This window comes from Takifugu flavidus, chromosome 14 (genome assembly GCF_003711565.1).
Source record: "Takifugu flavidus isolate HTHZ2018 chromosome 14, ASM371156v2, whole genome shotgun sequence".
Taxonomy (NCBI): Eukaryota; Metazoa; Chordata; class Actinopteri; order Tetraodontiformes; family Tetraodontidae; genus Takifugu; species Takifugu flavidus.
Window position 1 is genome coordinate 6,413,159 of NC_079533.1, and position 18,920 is coordinate 6,432,078.

At 54.8% G+C, this 18,920-nt stretch overlaps 1 protein-coding gene and 1 non-coding gene across 8 annotated transcripts; one reads left to right on the top strand and one right to left on the bottom strand.

Annotated features, from left to right (window-relative positions):
- Nucleotides 1–636: 636 nt before the first annotated feature.
- Nucleotides 637–18,378, bottom strand: trim3b (tripartite motif containing 3b). Of its 7 annotated transcripts, none has more exons than XM_057055104.1 (17): nucleotides 18,244–18,378; nucleotides 17,360–17,434; nucleotides 7,607–7,773; nucleotides 6,144–6,273; nucleotides 5,564–5,907; nucleotides 5,271–5,451; nucleotides 5,098–5,199; nucleotides 4,920–5,018; nucleotides 4,616–4,768; nucleotides 4,145–4,523; nucleotides 3,958–4,061; nucleotides 3,722–3,889; nucleotides 3,475–3,643; nucleotides 3,260–3,301; nucleotides 2,843–2,913; nucleotides 2,625–2,765; nucleotides 637–2,346 (listed from the first exon to the last, which is right to left on the bottom strand). In XM_057055104.1, exons 3-17 carry the CDS (start codon nucleotides 7,750–7,752, stop codon nucleotides 2,194–2,196), a joined length of 2,382 nt encoding a protein of 793 aa, XP_056911084.1. In that variant the 5' UTR covers nucleotides 7,753–7,773; nucleotides 17,360–17,434; nucleotides 18,244–18,378; the 3' UTR covers nucleotides 637–2,193. The 7 variants fall into 7 exon arrangements, with proteins under 7 accessions (XP_056911084.1, XP_056911087.1, XP_056911083.1 ...); XM_057055107.1 differs by lacking the exons at nucleotides 17,360–17,434; nucleotides 18,244–18,378 and adding an exon at nucleotides 9,469–9,643 and having other exon boundaries at nucleotides 5,564–5,715; nucleotides 5,797–5,907; XM_057055103.1 differs by lacking the exons at nucleotides 17,360–17,434; nucleotides 18,244–18,378 and adding an exon at nucleotides 15,799–15,950.
- Nucleotides 17,678–17,749, top strand: trnaw-cca (transfer RNA tryptophan (anticodon CCA)). Its single transcript has one exon. It is a non-coding gene; the product is annotated as a tRNA-Trp (tRNA).
- Nucleotides 18,379–18,920: the final 542 nt, after the last annotated feature.

Genomic DNA, 18,920 nt, shown 5'->3' on the forward strand with positions numbered 1-18,920 from the left:
TAGGACTCTAATCTTGCCGTTCTCCTCCGCTGGCTCAGTGGGATGTTTTCTACTGCGGCGTCGCCGTGGTGACTGTTGCACATCCAAGCACGTGATGCCTGCAGCTTAGCTTTTATTATTATTATTTTGGTCTAATGTTGTAAACCTCACAATACTCATAAGCTGCTGCGTTTCTTCCATGTCTCCAGTTTTAGGTCATCGTAACGAAGCGTCTGTGCCCCCCCCCCCGTGAATGTTTGACTTCTCCTTCTTGTGATTAAAGGAATGAAGCATCGCTGGTTTTTGATTCCAAACAGAACCGCCTAAAGCAGGTTGTCTCCAGGGTTCCGAGCCCAAGACTTGAGGCGCTGCTGATTCAGAACTGTGGGACTGTTTATCACCCCCCCCCCCCCCCCCCCCCCACGCTGTGACTCAGTTCCTCTGGGTTTTAATAAAGGGACGTGATGAACACGAGCGCCTTCAGTCTCACTCGCTTCCCTTCCAGCATCTTGGAAATGCTGCTTATTCCAAACGGGAGTTCGCTCGCATCAGCAGGTCTGAGGCCTCCGGTCCACCCGGAACCCTGCGGCCCCACGCAGGTACCGCCATGTTGGACTGGGTTTCAGCATTTAAAAAAGAGGCAGATGTGCACAACAGTTCATAGAGCTGCTCTTTAATATGTACAGTCACACCTTTGCCACGGTTACGTAAATGTGGGCGTGGCCTCCGCCGTGTTGCTGCGTCCTTGAAAATGTGCTTCAGATAAAACAAACGCAGATGGAGGCAGCTGAAGCTTCTGGTTCACAGGATGTGCAAATGGGAAGACGGAACATGAACTCCACCACGTCTGGTCCAAAACGGGTGAGAACCTTCCTGTGGGCTGACCTTTGCCCCCTCACAGCAGGCCAGGGACAGTTAGAACAGACTCTATGATAAAGGTGCTTGTGTCAGCTACAATAATTATAATTATATAATATAATACACAGTACATGTTTATGCTAAATGACAACTATCCACAGGCATATATTACTCTCAAACTATAGAACTCTCCTATATTTGGATTCTGTGCAACGTTAAACAGCTTTCAACATTTGGCAGAAAGAAAACGATGCAGACGAGGGGTTGGCGTCAGCGCTACGCGTTTCAAGGCCTCTGTGCACGGGCGGCTGGCAGAGGACGCAGCCCCAACGCAACAATTAGAACCCCCCCCCCAACAAATTATGTAGAAAATAAATTGGGTCAGCTGAAGATTAAAAACAGTCAATTATTTGTTCCACTTAGCATTTTAGCAACTTAGCATGACCTTCAGTCCAGTGTTGAAATTCTAAACTCCTGAATCCGGGAGCACGCACGCACGTACGCACGCACGGTGAAATAACGTGGACGCCGAATCCATTGTTACATCTAAATATGCATGTGTTCGACTACCAAGCTGCAGACATGAACAGACGAGTGTGAGTCACACCAGTAAGACCAGTACTTGGTTAATGGAGGAAACCAGAGCTGCTGCTGATGAGATCAAGAAACTTGTGCTCTTGGATACAAAATGAAAAGGTCCTAATGTAAAATCTAATCATCCTGGCAAGAACGTCCACCTGCAGCGACCTCTTGACCTCAGTGACCTCTGGGTGTTTGATAACAACTCTGCTGCTTGAATCAGTTGTGACTGACGTGAAACCTGGTGTCTGAGCAGATGGACTCAGATTTAGAGAGGATCCAAGCAAACACCCCATAATCCTGCTCCCTCCCTGCTGCCATGTAGTGAGACACATGTAGGACTGAGACGCTGCACAGAGGCTCTATTTTCAGGGATTTAGCGGTTTTTCTGTACAGCGGAGGACAGTCGGTGCTGAGGTCCCACACGTGCAGAGGAGCTCCACAGGGCTGGGGCACAGACCAGGACGGCGTCTGAGGGGGGGGGGGGTAATGAACACAGTGTGTTGTTCGAGCTACAGGTGTATCTGTAACTGGGCCAATCATTGATAATGTTATAAGTTTGTAAACGTGGAGTCACAAGCTCTCCGGTTTCCTTCTGCAGAGGGACTGAAGGTTCTGGTGGGAGCTGAAGGTTCTGGAGGGAGCTGAAGGTTCTGGAGGGAGCTGAAGGTTCTGGAGGGAGCTGAAGGTTCTGGAGGGAGCTGGAGGTTCTGGTGGGAGCTGAAGGTTCTGGAGGGAGCTGGAGCCCCTCTAAAGGACGCAGACACGTTGCTCCGTTTACTGAAGGTACCGGTAGACTTTAAAGCAGTGGTTTCCAGAGTCGGCGACGGCCACGTGTCCGTCTGAGGTGAGGGCCAGGCCCTGGGGGCCGTACAAGGGGTCTGCTGAGGTGTTGATATAAGATAAGAAAGATCCGGTGCTGTCAAACACCTGGAAACGACATCGGTACATAATAAATGGACAGTTTGGACTAAAGATTAGCAGCATCTAAGAATCTCCTAAATACAAATGTTGCTTAATCATATTAGAAAAAATGAAATTGAATGAATGTGTTAAGAAACTGTGTGTCACAATTATGACCAACAGGTGGCGCAAATGTGCCTGTGACAAATCTAAAAGGTCTATTTTCCAGACGGATGGTCTTGATATTTTTAGGCTTATCTCTCGTTCCTGCTGGAATCTGGACGGAGACAAGGACGAAGTCCTGCCTGTATTCTGCTGTTGCCCCAGTCGGCGACGATGATGTTCCCGTTTGAGTCCACGGCCACTCCGGTGGGAGCGTTGAACTGGCCGTTGCCTTCGCCGTGGGAGCCAAATTTGAACAAGAACTCTCCGTCTGCGTTGTACACCTGGGATGGGACATCACACTGGATGAGAGGAACCGAACACGGCGTCTACGCACCAGAAACGTTGAGAGCTTCCTCACCTTCACGGAGTGATTGTGAAAATCAGTCACGATAATTTCGTTCTTGTTGTTCACTGCAACAAAGTGCGGGCCTGGATAAGGAGAGAGAAGAGGGTCATCCTGAAAGAACCACACAGGCCTCAGCTCCCATCACATCGGTGCCGTTAGTAGGTTGATTGGACACGAGATCGGTGTCGCCGGGCTGCAGCCACACACATTTCTGATTGATTGTGTGTTTAGATTTAGACGGCGCGACTCACGACCAGCAGAGGGCACCAGAGGTCAACAAGCAAAACAAAGGTGTTAATACTTCTCAGAGAGAATGTATTGGACTGATGATTTCAACTCTCTGAGTTCTGGGTCAGAGACACAATCAGGGAGTCAGGTTAGGAGGGGGGGGGGCACCGCACTGAGGTCAAGGCCACGCTTGGTACTTACTGAAAACTGAGCCAGATTTATTAAAATTGGGGCCGAGCTTTTCTGGATGGAAACACAAGAGGAAGAACAGAAAGAAAGAAAACGCAGGAAGTCAGAAATGAAGAGTGAGCCCAGACGAAGCAGCGCGAGTGGCCGGGTGGAGCGGGGGCGGGGGCCACTCTGTCTTCAACGCCTGGGGGGCGTCCTCGTCCGAGGACGGGACGCCAGCGTCTCACCTGCCAACTGCCTGTCCGCCGTCCCCCGGCCTCCAAACTTGGTCACCAGCTTCCCGTTGGACTGGAAGATGAAGACGCAGCAGGCTTTGTTGTCCACGGTGATGATGTGTCCGTTCTTGTCCACGGCCACGCCCTTCGGACCCATGAGCCGGCCGGCGCCGATCTTATTCTGGGAGGGGGGCCAACAGCACTTTAATATCCAGGAATGACCCCCCCAAGGTTTTGTTCACGGACTGGGAGACGGCACCTTAAACTTGCCCTCGGCGGAGAAGATGCTGACCCAGCGGTTGTCGTAGTCGGCCACCACGATGTCGCCGTTCACGTCCACCGTGACGCCGGTCGGCCGCTGCAGCTGTCCCGGGGAGCGCCCCCGCACGCCGAAGCGCATCCTGAACTGGCCGTCGTTGGAGAAAATCTGGAAGTCCGAGAACGAGACGGCGCTGAGCGAGACGGGTCGGGGTGGGTCTCCACCTGACCACTCACCTGGATGCACTGGTTGTTGCTGTCGGCGACCACCACCCTGCCGTTGCTGGAGGCAGAGATCCCCTGCAGGTTGGTGAACTCCCCCCTCTCCCTGCCCCGGGAACCTTGGAAACCAGCATGTGGTTAAAGCAAAGGTGAGTTTTGACGTGCTGACGCCCGGGCGGCGCCCGGGTGGCGCCCGTCTTACCCACTCTGTAGATGAGCTCGTCCTCGATGGGGTTCTCCTTTTTCTTGGTGGTGCTGTACATGCTGGAGGGCCGCCGCACCGCCTTCTGCCGGATGTGGCCGCCGCTCCCGCTGGGGGATTTCACCCTCCTCTTCACGTCGTCCGGAGACTGCGGCACGTCGGAGGGCTTGACGGCCCGCAGGCGGAAGGGGCTGCCGCGCACGTGCTGGCCGTACAGCAGCAGCGCGAAGGCGTACTCGCCCTCGGAGTGCAGCGTGTAGCCCACCTCGTACGTCCCGTTCTTGTTGTCCGATATCTCTGTGTCGGCGCCGCGGCTCCCGTCAGTCGACGTTATCTCTGCTTTGAGAACAGCGTTTCCTGTCCGCACCAACTCCCCGTCCTGCAGCGAGAGGACGGTGAGTCCGTTTCCAAGGAAACCGCACGGCTAAAACAGTGAGGGCACAATGTGGAAATAGCAAATCAAGGCGCTACTTTGTCCTTCGTGGTCACGGTTATGGCGTGGTGCTGCCCGGTGGCGGCGTGGCGGAGGCCCTCTCCCGTGGCCACGGAGCTGTGGGCCACAGCGGCCGTGGTGACCAGGACGCCCAGGTTCTGGATGGAACGCCGCAAACCGTCGGTCTCCACCTGAGACGGACAAAACTATCACGCCACTGGGCGACAGACGGCGCCATGAAACGTCGCCCGCGGCAACGTGAGCTGATTGTTTATGTTTATTTGACAGGGACAGAAGGAGACGGACCTCAGCGGGGACAAACACAAACCAAAGCAGAATTACCAGACAATCCAGATGTGCGTTCTGATGTGGCCTCTCGGGGAAGTCGTGGCGGGCCAGCGCCGTGACCCGCTCGCTCATCTGCTTCTGGACCAGCAGCACCTACACGTGCGTGAAACACAGCAGGGGTTGCGTCACAGCGGCGGCGACCACGAGCGCGGCGGCGGCGGCGTTGACCCACCTCGGTGGCGCTGCCGTGGCTGAGGGCCTGCTCCGTGAAGCTGCAGCTGCTCTGGATCTGCTCCTTCCCCTGGAGCAGCGCTGAAAGCTGAGCCTGCAGGACCTGGAGGAGAAAGGGTCAGAGGTCAGAGGTCAGACGGGGCGCCGAGGCCAGACCTGTGAAGCAGAACCTGCCTTCTGCTTGGCGGTGCAGATGTTCTCCAGGTCCGTGACCAGGGCCGTCTTGCGCTGATGCAGCGCCCGCTCCAGCTCTTCGAACGTGCCGCTGATCTCCGCCACCGCCTCGCTCTTCCTGTCGTTCAGTTGGCGAGAGATCTCGCTCACCAGTTCGATGGCCGCCGTCAGCTGCGGGAGCCTGGAGGGCGGACACATCGCAACCATGGTGAAGACGCTCTCGTGGTGGCGGAGGGAGGAGTCTGGGCCCGATGCTGAAGCCTCGGTCTGAGGCGGCAGCATCGGGTCCTCACCTGCTGCGGATGGCGTCCAGCTGCGTCTTCAGCACGGCCTTATGCTGCTCCACCACGTCCCGCAGAGGGACGGTCTCGTGCTCCCGGTGCTCGCCCTCGGTGCAGTCCAGACACATGGCCGTCTCACAGGACTCGCAGTAGAACTCCATCACCTGCAGAGGGAGACAAAGCGTCCGAAAATGCTCGGCGGGGGTGACCAGAGGGTAACAGGAGCGTCTGGGGGGGGGTCCTACCTTCCCCTCGTGGTTCGGGCAGCAGAGCGGCTTTCCGGCGGCGGCTGCACTGACTGACTCCAGGACGCTACAGGCTTCTGGACGCGAACACTCGGAGTCTCGTTGAAGAACCTAAAGATTTCTGACTTCAGTTGGATGGATTTTAAGAATTACCCACACGAACCAAAACACAAGCTAACTCTGCTAACAGGAAATGCAATTAAGAAAGACAAGTGGAGAGAGGAAGAGACAGACAGCAAAATACACGATGATAAAGAGATGAAGACAGTTGAAACACACCTTATCGCACGTCCCTCATATTCTATTAAATCTGCTGTGTTACAAGTCTTAAAGCGAGGCATCCAAACCTCCATGAGATTGGTGATGAAGAAGTTGTTCTGCAGAGCACAGACTCCTTTCTCAGGCAGGATGGACGTCTGTCGACAGACTGGACACGAGAGGGTCAGAGACTCCGGGGGGATGTAGTTCTGGAGACAGCTGGAGGAAAAGGTTCAGGACAGGAAGTGAGAGTCTGACGAGGAGCGTCCACGCGGCGCTTCCTCCTGTTTGAGAGCAGCGCTGCTGTCGTAGCCAGTGCAGGACGAGTGTGAATCACCGGCAGTTCAAAGGAGCCTCGGGAGCACGTGCACGCTCCGGAGCTCAGTGAGTCTCTGACAACGTGCTCAGCTGGCAGAGAAACAAAGAGACGGAAGACTTCTGCCAAAAGGACGTGCTGGGGTGCGGTACATATGTTCCTGATTCTGTGTGTGTGTGTGTGTGTGTGTGTGTGTGTGTGTGTGTGTGCGTGTGTGTGTGTGTGTGTGAGTAACAAAATATTAATATTCTACCAGCAATGTGGGGGCCATTTTGCATGGCCTCATAATTTGAAAGAACTGGTTGAGGTTTAAAATATGGTTTCAAGCTGGAGGTTGGGCCCAGGTTCAGGGTCCGGGGGTTAGCTAGGATGGTTAGGGTTAGCATAGCGAGATGATAGCCTATGAACGTCCGCACACAGATAGAATCACATGAATGTGTGTATACGCTCCAGAGATTGTTCGCTCTGCATAACTCTGCTGATCAATTTAGACAATTTTAAGCTGAGCCCAAATACGGCTGCACCCCCAGGACCTGTTGTAGGAATCCTGGAGCTGAATCTGTTGTTGCTAATGTAGCTGCCTGTGCTACCCCAGAGGGGCTTAATGCAGCCGTCACGCGGCTCTGTGTCGACCTACTGCTGCGTCAGCACTGCTGAGGGTTGAATAAATGTTCCCAATTTATCTCAAAATGAGCCTGAAGGTCACATGTTGGGAGTTCCTCCGCCTGCTTTATGTGGAATTCTGGTTGCACAATCGTGCGGCTCCAACAGTTCTGGTGACAGACGACCCAGTAAGATGGAGGCAAAACGAAGGCACTGAAAACAACACGTGGGCTCGGCCAGCTTTTTTCCCCTCGTTGATCCCTAAAATCCAGGAACCCATCAAGTATTAAAACATCTGTCTGGTAACATCATGCGTAGCTCCAGACAAAAATCTGTTCGCCTCAGCAGGACTCCAACCACATGCCGGCCAGTTAAACCAGGGATTAGACGGCCTCTCTGAGGCCCCGCCCCTCATGTTTGGGGTTCCAGCGGCCGTCCTGATGCTCATCTCAGAGGAGCTAACGAGCAGCGTCCAAGCTGTGGGCGTCCCCGTGCACGACGGTGTGTGAACAGAAGCAGAACAGGGAGATAAGGAAGGGCAGGAGGTCCTGAGCGGCGCCGTCGGACCCGTCGGACCTGCTCCAGTGTGTGTTTGGCTTGTTTGGAAAACGGTCTTGAGCGGCTGTGACTCACCTCTCGCAGAAGGTGTGCAGACAGGGCAGGACCTTGGGGTTCCGGTAGTGATCCAGGCAGATGCTGCACACCAGAAACTGCTTGTCTATCTGACGCACCACGGGGCTGGTGCGCCCGGCGTCGTGCTTCGCCATGGCGGAGGACATTCAGAGCCGAAAGGACTGGACCTGCATTGAGACGGAGGGGGGGACAAATGTGCTGAGCGTCACTTTAAGGCCTGGGAACGCTCAGCACACCGGGTCCAGCAGGTGCCAGGAACCAAAGCGAACAAAGCACTTTAATTCCTTGATTAGTCCTAAAGCTGGGCCATTGTTAGGCAGCTGCTTCTGGGTCAACACCAGAAAAACCAGTACAGCAAGGAGGGGAAAAACCTTCAGATGAAACCTTAAAAAGGCAACAGAAGGGATTATATTTGATCATCAAAGGTGAAATCAGCTGTTTGGCTGCTTCACTTTTCACATTCAACAACCCAGAAAAGTTACATTATTTACAAAGTTACATTACAATAACTGCAAATCCTCTAAAGCTGATTCTGCATTGGTCTGTTCTGTCAGTGTTCTGTGAGCACAGCGATCCCGTGTGTTATTACTGTGTTATTACTAGCTTAGCAACACGACCCAGCGGGCTCGGCCCGCGTTCATGCTCACAACACCAGAACCACACAGAACCGGAGCCTTCAGCCCTGCTAACGAGGACCAAATACCCTTTTTAACCTCCAAGTTGCCAACAGGCTCCAGCAATAGTCACAATTATTCAGATTTGGCGCCCCCAGCTGGACATTTTCAGAACTGACAAGGCCCCCACACACACGCGCGCGCGCACACACACACACGCACACACATCCCATTGATAATCGTCACCCTGCTGCACATCTGCCGCTGCTGGATGTGATATGGCTCCCAATCCCCAGTCCTGCTGTGAGTTGCCCCCCCAGTCTGAGGATCCGACGAGACCCGGGGGGGGGGGGGGGGTCACTTCTGCTGCCTGAACGCTTTTAAAAGAACACGAATTATAATAAAGGCACCAACCACGCGCCGTGTTCCAAACACACTATTTACACTCCGGACAGGAACCGTCCGGTCCGTCTAAATTTAGACGCGTATTAGTGGGAATGCGAGGAAGCGATGACAGGGAACTAAAATAAGACCGTGCTGCACGTGGCCTCCGCTGGTTGATGGTTCGGATCCGCAGCCTCGAGGCAACGTTTCCTCTGAAGAACCGGGCCGTAAAGAACCGTCCGAGTCCATCATCTACAGTGTTTTGGTCCCTTTTCTTTCACGTTAGAACATGAAACGGTCCAACAGACTCGTGGAGTCGCGCGTGCGTTCATCCATAAGAGGCGAGCGTGCGCGTGAGCCGACCCTAACCAAACACTCCTGTGCGCGCTCCACGACACCTGGATCAGCTGACCCGCTCACCTGACAGATTCGGACTGAGATCGAACCGAACCCGGGCAGCATTTCTGACAGCTCGCTTCACATCACCGGTACGTGCGCAACACGCACGCTGCGCGCTACCGGGTCATCGTGCAGCGTGCGTGTCTGTGGCTGCATGTTTGTGAAACAGCGCGCGGCACTGAGCGACCTCGTGCACAATGAGGCTCTTCACTGAGGGCTGAGCACAAAAGTCAGTGTTTGCTCGTGCGCGTCAGCTGTGGCGCGCCCTGACACTCAGAGGAGGCTGGCCCAAACGAACCGAGACCCGGAATTCTTCCCCCCAGTACAACAGGAGACGGGTTCGGTCAGGAAAAGCTGGATCCAGAAGAAGCTGAACCAGACTGGGACCGAGCTCGACCAGCTGATCAGAACTCACGCACGCACGCATGTGGAAAAACACGGTGATGACAGGAAAAAGACACCTACTGTCACGAGCGGGGGGTCGACCAGTCCAGAAGGCTCCATGTCCAGTCGCACACGCGCGCACACGCGCACACACGCCTACTGTCCATCCCCTGCGCTCCTCTGACCACTCTTCCTTCTCCTTCTCCCCGCCCGTGTGAGGACGACAACAGAGGGCGGCCCGTGCGCTGCGCCCCCCCCACCGTCCGTGCGTGTTCCGGCGGGGGCTGCTGGGGTCCCTCCCACCGTCCGGGCCCATTGGCTGGGGGCGGGGGGGCGGGTTGCGTCATGGCTCAGCCATCCAGCGGCCAGAGAACCAGAACAGGAAGAAAGTTCGAACACCCGCACACGACGCTCTAATCCCGCTTTTCTGTTCTCTCCCGAGCAAACGAGTCCTCTTTTGTTATGGTGTCGAATTAAGGTATTCACACACGCACGCACACGCACGCACAAGCAAATTAGTTATGTAATCCATGATGTCACCTTTTAAAAATGCACATGTGCCCTTTCAGTTGACATTATAGCACCACGTTACACATGTTCTGGGATTTAAAAACGCCCAAAATCTAAAAAAGGGGATTAGAAGTTGGAGTTTTGAAGCAAAATATCTTATTACAGGATGATTCTTGCACCCAATCCCTTAAACGCTGGTCAGAGATTAATTTGCAGCACCGGGTGATGATTCTCTAACAAAAACATCACTCTGAGACTTAATCCGGGCGGATTGAATTACGGCACCTCTCCCCCCATCCCGAGCTCCCAGTTCCCTCCCCCCCATCCCGAGCTCCCGGTCCCCCCCCCCCCCCATTCCGAGCTTCCAGTTCCCTCCCCCCCATCCCGAGTTCTCTCCCCTCGACGCCCACGCACACCTTTGGAAAAAACCCAACAAATCTCATCATCCAGAACTGGTCCAGACCGCCGAGGGTGCAACAGGAAGTGAAGGATGAGAGGATGAAAACACAAGTCAGGGGTGACGGATGGCGTCTGCTGCCTCCCGTGAGACTTTAAATGGTGAAAGGTTGTGTGTTGAGGACACAACACACTCGACTGAACGTGGGGGGGGGGCAATAAACCGGGATTATGTCATAATTAGGTGACAGGTTGTTGAAACCTAAAAAAATCAGTCCCCAAACATAAAGGCACCAATCATTCATACACGATGCGTTCACTGTCCCGGTTAATATCGCCGCTCCTGCTCTGTGGTGAAAGAAAGAAAATCCAGAACCGTTCTGGAAGTTCAGTAACTTCTGATCTCGCACAAGAGGAGGAGGCCCCGGTGCCCCGGGTGAGAGGAGCCAGGGTGAGAGGAGCCCGAGTGAGAGGAGCCAGGGTGAGAGGAGCCCGAGTGAGAGGAGCCAGGGTGAGAGGAGCCCGGGTGAGAGGAGCCCGGGTGAGAGGAGCCAGGGTGAGAGGAGCCCGAGTGAGAGGAGCCCGGGTGAGAGGAGCCCCGGGTGAGAGGAGCCAGGGTGAGAGGAGCCCCGGGTGAGAGGAGCCCCGGGTGAGAGGAGCCCGGGTGAGAGGAGCCAGGGTGAGAGGAGCCAGGGTGAGAGGAGACAGGGTGAGAGGAGCCAGGGTGAGAGGAGCCCCGGGTGAGAGGAGCCCCGGGTGAGAGGAGCCCGGGTGAGAGGAGCCAGGGTGAGAGGAGACAGGGTGAGAGGGGGTGAGAGGAGCCCGGGTGAGAGGAGCCAGGGTGAGAGGAGCCCGGGTGAGAGGAGCCCCGGGTGAGAGGGGGTGAGAGGAGCCGGGTGAGAGGAGCCAGGGTGAGAGGAGCCAGGGTGAGAGGGGGTGAGAGGAGCCCGGGTGAGAGGAGCCAGGGTGAGAGGAGCCCCGGGTGAGAGGAGCCCGGGTGGTGAGAGGGGGTGAGAGGAGCCAGGGTGAGAGGAGCCAGGGTGAGAGGGGGTGAGAGGAGCCAGGGTGAGAGGAGCCAGGGTGAGAGGAGCCCCGGGTGAGAGGAGCCAGGGTGAGAGGAGCCAGGGTGAGAGGAGAGCCAGGGTGAGAGGAGCCCGAGTGAGAGGAGCCAGGGGTGAGAGGAGCCCGGGTGAGAGGAGCCAGGGTGAGAGGAGAGGAGCCAGGGTGAGAGGAGCCCGGGTGAGGGGAGCCGGGTGAGGGGAGCCCGGGTGAGGGGAGCCAGGGTGAGAGGAGCCAGGGTGAGGGGAGCCAGGGTGAGAGGAGCCCCGGGTGAGAGGAGCCAGGGTGAGAGGAGCCAGGGTGAGAGGAGCCAGGGTGAGAGGAGCCAAAGTGAGAGGAGCCGGGTGAGAGGAGCCGGGTGAGAGGAGCCCGGGTGAGAGGAGCCGGGTGAGAGGAGCCAGGGTGAGAGGAGCCCCGGGTGAGAGGAGCCCCGGTGAGAGGAGCCAGGGTGAGAGGAGCCCGGGTGAGAGGAGCCAGGGTGAGAGGAGCCCGGGTGAGAGGAGCCAGGGTGAGAGGAGCCCCGGGTGAGAGGAGCCAGGGTGAGAGGAGCCCCGGGTGAGAGGAGCCCCGGTGAGAGGAGCCAGGGTGAGAGGAGCCCCGGGTGAGAGGAGCCAGGGTGAGAGGAGCCAGGGTGAGAGGAGCCAGGGTGAGAGGAGCCTGGGTGAGAGGGGCCAGGGTGAGAGGAGCCAGGGTGAGAGGGGCCAGAGTGAGAGGAGCCAGGGTGAGGGGAGCCAGGGTGAGGGGAGCCCGGGTGAGGGGAGCCAGGGTGAGAGGAGCCCCGGGTGAGAGGGGCCAGGGGAACATCCGGTCTCCAGAGCCCCAAACTCTGGTGCCCGATTGTGTAACAGTTTAAGCTCAAGATCATGGTCAGTGCCAGTTCAGCGGTCAGGAAATTCCTCTGATCCGTGTTGGAATCTTGAGCTGATGTCCGACGCCACTCAGGAGCGTCGCTGCCGCACAGAAACAGGCGGGTTTCTAAATATCAATTTAATATCTTCTGATAAGAAGTCTGGATTGTTTTATAGTCGTTCCGGATTTAATGATCCCGCTGAATCTAAACCCTGAATCTAACCTAACCTTAAAGCTAAAATGTCCCCACTTTGCCAGTGAAATGGGTATACTGGTCCCCACTAGGTGGCAAAAACACACACTGTAATCGGTCCTCATAAACCTATAAAAGCAGTGGCATGCACCCTCTTCTACGTCACGCCTGTCAGTGCTCTGGCAGCGTGGTCCCATCCCGAGGGCCCGAAGCTCCACGAACGTATACTTCTATATATAGAGCTCTCAGTTCTCATCCCTTTCACATCACTGGCAGCACGTGCTCCCCGCTGCACGCACACACACACACACACACACACACACACACACACACACCTCAGATGAACATAGTAATGACTCAGAAGGACGCAAAAACTATTACAAAAAGATGTGCGTCGTGTCCTTGCAGTGCACGTGCAGTTACCACCTATAGCGCCTGCATCAGCGAGCCGAACCCCGATGATGGCAGGGAACGTGCGGAGGACAGTGCACGCAGGAAGGAGCGAGGGCGCTCCGGGCTTGTGACGCTCCAGCTGCCGTGCACACCTGAGGGGGAGCAGGTGTGCACGGCTGCACGGCGAGCTGCACGTCACGCGCAGCCTCAACCAAGAACGTCCTGCAATGACAAGTGTCCCTGAGTGAAGATAAGGAGGGATAGCGCGACTCTAACCCTCTCGCACGAGCGTTTCCGTCCTCACCCTCTCGCACGAGCGTTTCCGTCCTCACCCTCTCGCACGAGCGTTTCCGCCCTCACCCTCTCGCACGAGCGTTTCCGTCCTCACCCTCTCGCACGAGCGTTTCCGTCCTCTCGCACGAGCGTTTCCGCCCTCACCCTCTCGCACGAGCGTTTCCGTCCTCACCCTCTCGCACGAGCGTTTCCGTCCTCACCCTCTCGCACGAGCGTTTCCGTCCTCACCCTCTCTCGCACGAGCGTTTCCGCCCTCACCCTCGCACGAGCGTTTCCGCCTCACCCTCTCGCACGAGCGTTTCCGTCCTCACCCTCTCGCACGAGCGTTTCCGTCCTCACCCTCTCGCACGAGCGTTTCCGTCCTCACCCTCTCGCACGAGCGTTTCCGTCCTCACCCTCTCGCACGAGTGCCGTTCCTGGCAGATATCAGAGCATCAAGCCTTGAGAAGATGAATCAGCAGCGCTTTTAAACGCGACGCCTGCGTAACTGTCACAAACCCTCACTATGAACAACAAAGAGGCCCTTTAAACCCGCTCTGCTCCTATTTGCTCCGAATCCTCGGACCTGGAGCACAAACCCTCAGTCCTGCGCGCGTGAAGCCGAATCACCACGATTCCCGACAGGCAGTTTGGGAATAAACTCTTCATCTCTATTAAACATGCAGCATGTGTAAATCTTTGGAGGTTCAGGGCGAGTCCTGCATGACGAGGCCCCCCAGCCTCTCCAACCTCTCCAGCACAGAGACTCATCTCAGGGAACGAGGAGCTTGTGCCACAGGGTGGAGGAGCTGATCCTGAAATAATTTGTTTCTTTAAATAACTGAGGGAGCGCGCCCCTTCAGCTCGCCGTGCACTAACACACGGGCACGGCAGGAACCGGCCGTCTTCTGCTGCACCTTTGTGGAGCACCTGTTTGCCGTCGCCTGCAGGCTCCTGAGGAGGTTCTTGCTGCTCGGTGAGCGGCTCCAGAACTGCTGCAGCATCGGTCAGTGAATCAAACCAAAGGATCAAGCGGAGAACAGGGATTCATTTACCGAAGATGATCACAAATTCCAACATTTGCTCAGCTGCTTCATAGGTCGGCGGATTTCTGTCAAACTCTGCACATCGCCCGGGGAGCGAGGAGACCCTCAGGCTGAAGGGCGGAAGGGGGTGCGGTCCGTTGTGACGCTGCACGTGCACAGAGAGGCGATAATGTGCTCACACCTTCAAACGCACGGATGCTGTGGCAGATGACAAACATCCAGCAGGGGGCGCTGCCTGACACACAGCTGAAATTATCCAAGGATCCAAGCCGAAGTGGACAGGAATGTTAGCCGGGAATGTTAGCCGGGAACGCCTGTATCGACATATGAATGCACAGATCAGGCACGGCGGGCGCGCACGTTAATCTGTTTACCAAGACTCGGAGGTCCCCAGAGCGGCGTCCTCCAGGAGGCAACAGCGCCGGGGGGCGAGCAAGGTGCCGTTCCAGCAGAACCGAAGCATGGTTTTACAAACCCTCCCGGTGAACCAAGGTAGTTGTCTGTGTCACAGAACCTGGGAGAACTCTGACCCGGAAGCTTGAGAAGCTACACAGAAATGTGTCAAATGACCCAAAAGGCTCCTTTGGACACAACCTTTGGCTTTGACCAGGAACGTTTGATTGCTGACATCACTCGAGGCAGCGCTATTAATGAGCTCCTCTGAAGAATTGATTTAAAAATAGATCCATCGCCGCACGACTTCATCACTCAGCCGTCTGCTTCCACAATGGAGCGTAAATACGGCCGAGGCTGCTCTAAAGTAGCTGAACGACGAGTCAAAAACGGCTAATAAATGTGCTTAATAACGAATAATTAGAGCTTAAAGTGGGGGCGACGCTAATTAGCCTCAGAATTCCCAGCTGACGCTCTGAAAACTTCTCTAATCCTCACGTTTCAGGGGGAGACGCAGGAGTCCAACAAAGGTTTGTCCCCCGGGGACCAAGAAGCGTCGTCCTGAACCGCGATAGCAGCTACTGCTGCTGGGGTCCCGTCACCGTGCACGAGGCCAACGTGCGCTCGCTGCCTGGCTGAGAGGAAACGCTTCACGCATGAACTGTGGATGAAGGAAAGCTTTTAGGGCACAAACAATGGAGAACGGGCAGCGAGCGTGTGTGTGTGTGTGTGTGTGTGTGTGTGTGTGTGTGTGTGTGCCCCCACTCACCCATTCACACACACTCATGTTTACATCACAGCTCTCCTGACTCCTCCCCTGCAGCTCCACTCACATTCCTCTCGTGCCAGCTGGACATTCCAGGCTCCAGCACTGGAACCGGAGGAGCCTCAGATCACCGTTTAGCTTATAGAACCTTTAAACCCAGACACGCACTAACGACCCGGTGCCCAGTCACCCAGATTTCTCTACAGCTTGAGCAAATGCAAACCCTTCACTGATGTATGACCCCCCCCAAACTTGTGGTCAGACTCAAAAATGCAGTTAAATGTGCCGAACTTCAACCCTAAAAGCAGACAGGTGGGACTTGTTCAGTCAGTTCTGATCGTCCGTATTCGGTGGGAGTCAAACCCAATCGCCTAATCGCAGATGTGCACGGCCGTCCCGTCATAGCAACGGGACCCCTGCATCAGTGCGATGGGTGGGAGGGGTGGAGAGGAGGGAAGGGATGCAAGCAGGGATGAAGGAATGGGAATAAAAGATCAAGAAGGGCTGAGAGTCTCCGGCTGTCGTCTACTTACAGCTCCTGGCAGCAGAGAGGGGCTACGGGGACGCTCCCCTCCTCCACGGGGAGCAGGACCGGTCCATAAAAGCCCACATTGCAAAAGCAAAACGCACCTCCCAGAGCCAGAGAAGGCAGTGTGTGTGTGTGTGTGTGTGTGTGTGTGTGTGTGTGTGGTGTGTGTGTGTGTGTGGTGTGTGTGTGTGTGTGTGTGTGTGTGTGTGTGTGTGTGTGCGTGTGTGTGTGTGTGTGTGATCGTGATCTGGCTTTAATGCATGAATTTGTGTGCAAGAGAGAGAGAGAGAGACAGAGTGAGGGAGAGAGAGAGGGAGGGAGAGAGAGAGAGGTAGGAAGGGAAGGGGAGGGAGAGAGAGACAGAGTGGGGAGAGAGAGAGGGAAAGAGGGAGAGAGAGAGTGATGCAGAGTGATTGCACATCGTGATTGGTTGCCGTGGAAAGAGGCGGGTGCTGAAGGGACCAATAGGGACAGAGATGAACAAAGGCAACAAAGACTCGGCTGTTTCCCCCCCTCGGTCTTTCTTCCCTCTCCTGTTTTCTCTAAAAACAGGAAACATGAAATCAGCCCCCACTTTATGACGGACCGTGCAGAGTCAAAAGGTAAGATCAGCCCCCCACTCTCAAGTTCTCAAGTTCAAGGTGAAGCAGATGAGCAAAGCATGCTGGGAAATCTGGGAACTGATGAGGGAAAATGTGGAGCTCAACTTATAAACAGAGATGTGAAGATGTGTGTGTGTGTGATTGTGTGTGTGGTGTGAGTGTGTGTGTGTGTGTGTGTGTGTGTGTGTGTGTGTGTGTGTGTGTGTGCAGTGCCTACGTGCAAGTGCTTTAGGGGTGGAGACAGAATCATCTTCCCAGGATTTTTCTGCGGGAACAAAATGTTGCCATGGCAACTGCATCCTTTGCAGCAGAACACACACAGGTGCCCCCCCCCCCCCCCCCCAACACACACAGAATCACACACACACACACACACTTGACTCTGAATATGAAAAACCAAAACGAGCACCTAACAGCGATTCTGCTTCAGGCTGGACGAGCTCCGAATGTAAGAACAGTTTCAGATGGAAGAGTCAAATCAGTGGACGGTCAAATCAGTGGGAGGTCAAATCAGCGGGAGGTCAAATCAGTGGACGGTCAAATCAGTGGGAGGTCAAATCAGTGGAAGGTCAAATCAGCGGGAGGTCAAATCAGTGGGAGGTCAAATCAGTGGAAGGTCAAATCAGCGGGAGGTCAAATCAATGGGAGGTCAAATCAGTGGGCGGTCAAATCAGTGGGAGGTCAAATCAGTGGGAGGTCAAATCAGTGGACGGTCAAATCAGTGGGAGGTCAAATCAGTGGACGGTCAAATCAGTGGACGGTCAAATCTGGCTGCGAGCGCCGAGGGAAGGAGGCGGGTGTTGGGGACCGACCATCTGATCACCTCGCTGCAAACGGCACATTTACGCAGCCAATCAAACGCTTCCTGAGGCCGAGGTCATCACGCACAGACACAGAGCAGCGCTGCGTCCTCATCGCTGTTAATGTGAGAAGAATGAGGGACCGGAACAAACGTGCACTTACCAATCCATTTTGGTGGGATAGGAGATCACCGAAGAAAGTTTGCAGGATTCTTGGATCTCCCGTGTGTTGATAACGCTGAAGCAAACAGAAAATTAGCTTTTATCCCCAATACATTCAGCACATAAACTTAAGCATAAACCTGCTGTTACACACCTGTGTTAGCAAACAGAACAGCAAATATCATCATTCGGACGCCTTAAAGTGATTTATCAGACGGTTTGATCAGTTTGGAGTCAATAAATAGGAACGTAAAAGGCGAAACTGCGCCGCCACGTGGATGTTGGTGCTACTACACATGACGCCGGGAGGCAGCGCGGCGGCCTCGTGGCGCAACGGTAGCGCGTCTGACTCCAGATCAGAAGGTTGCGTGTTCAAATCACGTCGGGGTCAAGCGGTGTTTCCGGGAAACCGCAATAGACCGGAATTACTTTTGTCATGAGATCTCGACATTTTAATCAACACGTTGAAAAAAGCTTAACGTGATTCTAATAATAAAGCTTAACTTTAATAGTATAATAAATCTTAACTTGATTAGAATAATAAAGCTAAACTTGGTTAGAATAATAAATCTTAACTTGGTTAGAATAATAAAGCTAAACTTGATTAGAATAATAAAGCTAAACTTGGTTAGAATAATAAATCTTAACTTGGTTAGAATAATAAAGCTTAACTTGGTTAGAATAATAAAGCTTAACTTGGTTAGATGAACCTGATTGCAAAGCCACCCAGCACAGCTGGAACTGCGATCGTCTCTCACGACACTAAAAACAGGCATTATTCAAGATTTCTGAGCCCTCAAAACTGCCCGAGAAGTCAATAAACTTTAACAAAAATAAAACCAAAACACAACAGTTCAAATTTGTCACAACTTGATTTAAACTTACCTTTTTTTAAAGCCCATCTGCCACATTCCACATTCAGTAACCATCCAGGCAACAGAAGAGCCTCTTCCTCTCCTCTGTTGCTCCTCTATTGCTCCTCTGCTGCTCCTCTGCTGCTCTTCTGCTGCTCCTCTGTTGCTCCTCTTCCTCTCCTCTGCTGCTCCTCTTCCTCTCCTCTATTGCTCCTCTGCTGCTCCTGTTGTTGCTCCTCTGTTGCTCCTCTGTTGCTCCTCCCTTGTTTGCAGCTTTTTTACAGCACACACTTGCCCTCACACCCTCCTGCCACACCAGAAGCCCCTCACACCCTCCTGCCACCCCAGAAGCCCCTCACACCCTCCTCCCTGCTGGATCTCCACCCGTCCACCTCCCAGACGCTGGGCTGAACACGGAGCTCCAGAGAGGGCCACCTCCTCAGGAGCCGACTCACATGAGAAGATGCGTCGCAGCGCAGGGCGCCGGGTCACAATGGCCCGATTGTTTGGCGCAGCTCTTTTTACGTCCCACCGCTCGGGCACGGCTGGCGCCCCGCTCTGCTCCGAGCCCGTCGCCAGGCAGCCACAGAGGGCTTTGGGCTCACAGGAGGGGAAGAAAAGGCTCTTTTTAAGAGCCACAGAGGGTTCGTAAAAAAAACAGAAAACTCTCGGAATCTTTTCCACCGTCGGTTCATCTGAAATGCCAAC

What these genes read in the sequence shown, in the direction of transcription:
- trim3b (XM_057055104.1), bottom strand. Translation starts at nt 7,752, where the DNA reads ATGTCCTCCGCCATGGCGAAGCACGACGCCGGGCGCACCAGCCCCGTG. An exon ending in GCAACAACCAGTGCATCCAG is followed by an intron (nt 3,890 to 3,957) that starts GTGAGTGGTCAG and finishes TCGGACTTCCAG; the next exon opens with ATTTTCTCCAACGACGGCCA. An exon ending in GGCGGACAGGCAGTTGGCAG is followed by an intron (nt 3,302 to 3,474) that starts GTGAGACGCTGG and finishes GTTTCCATCCAG; the next exon opens with AAAAGCTCGGCCCCAATTTT.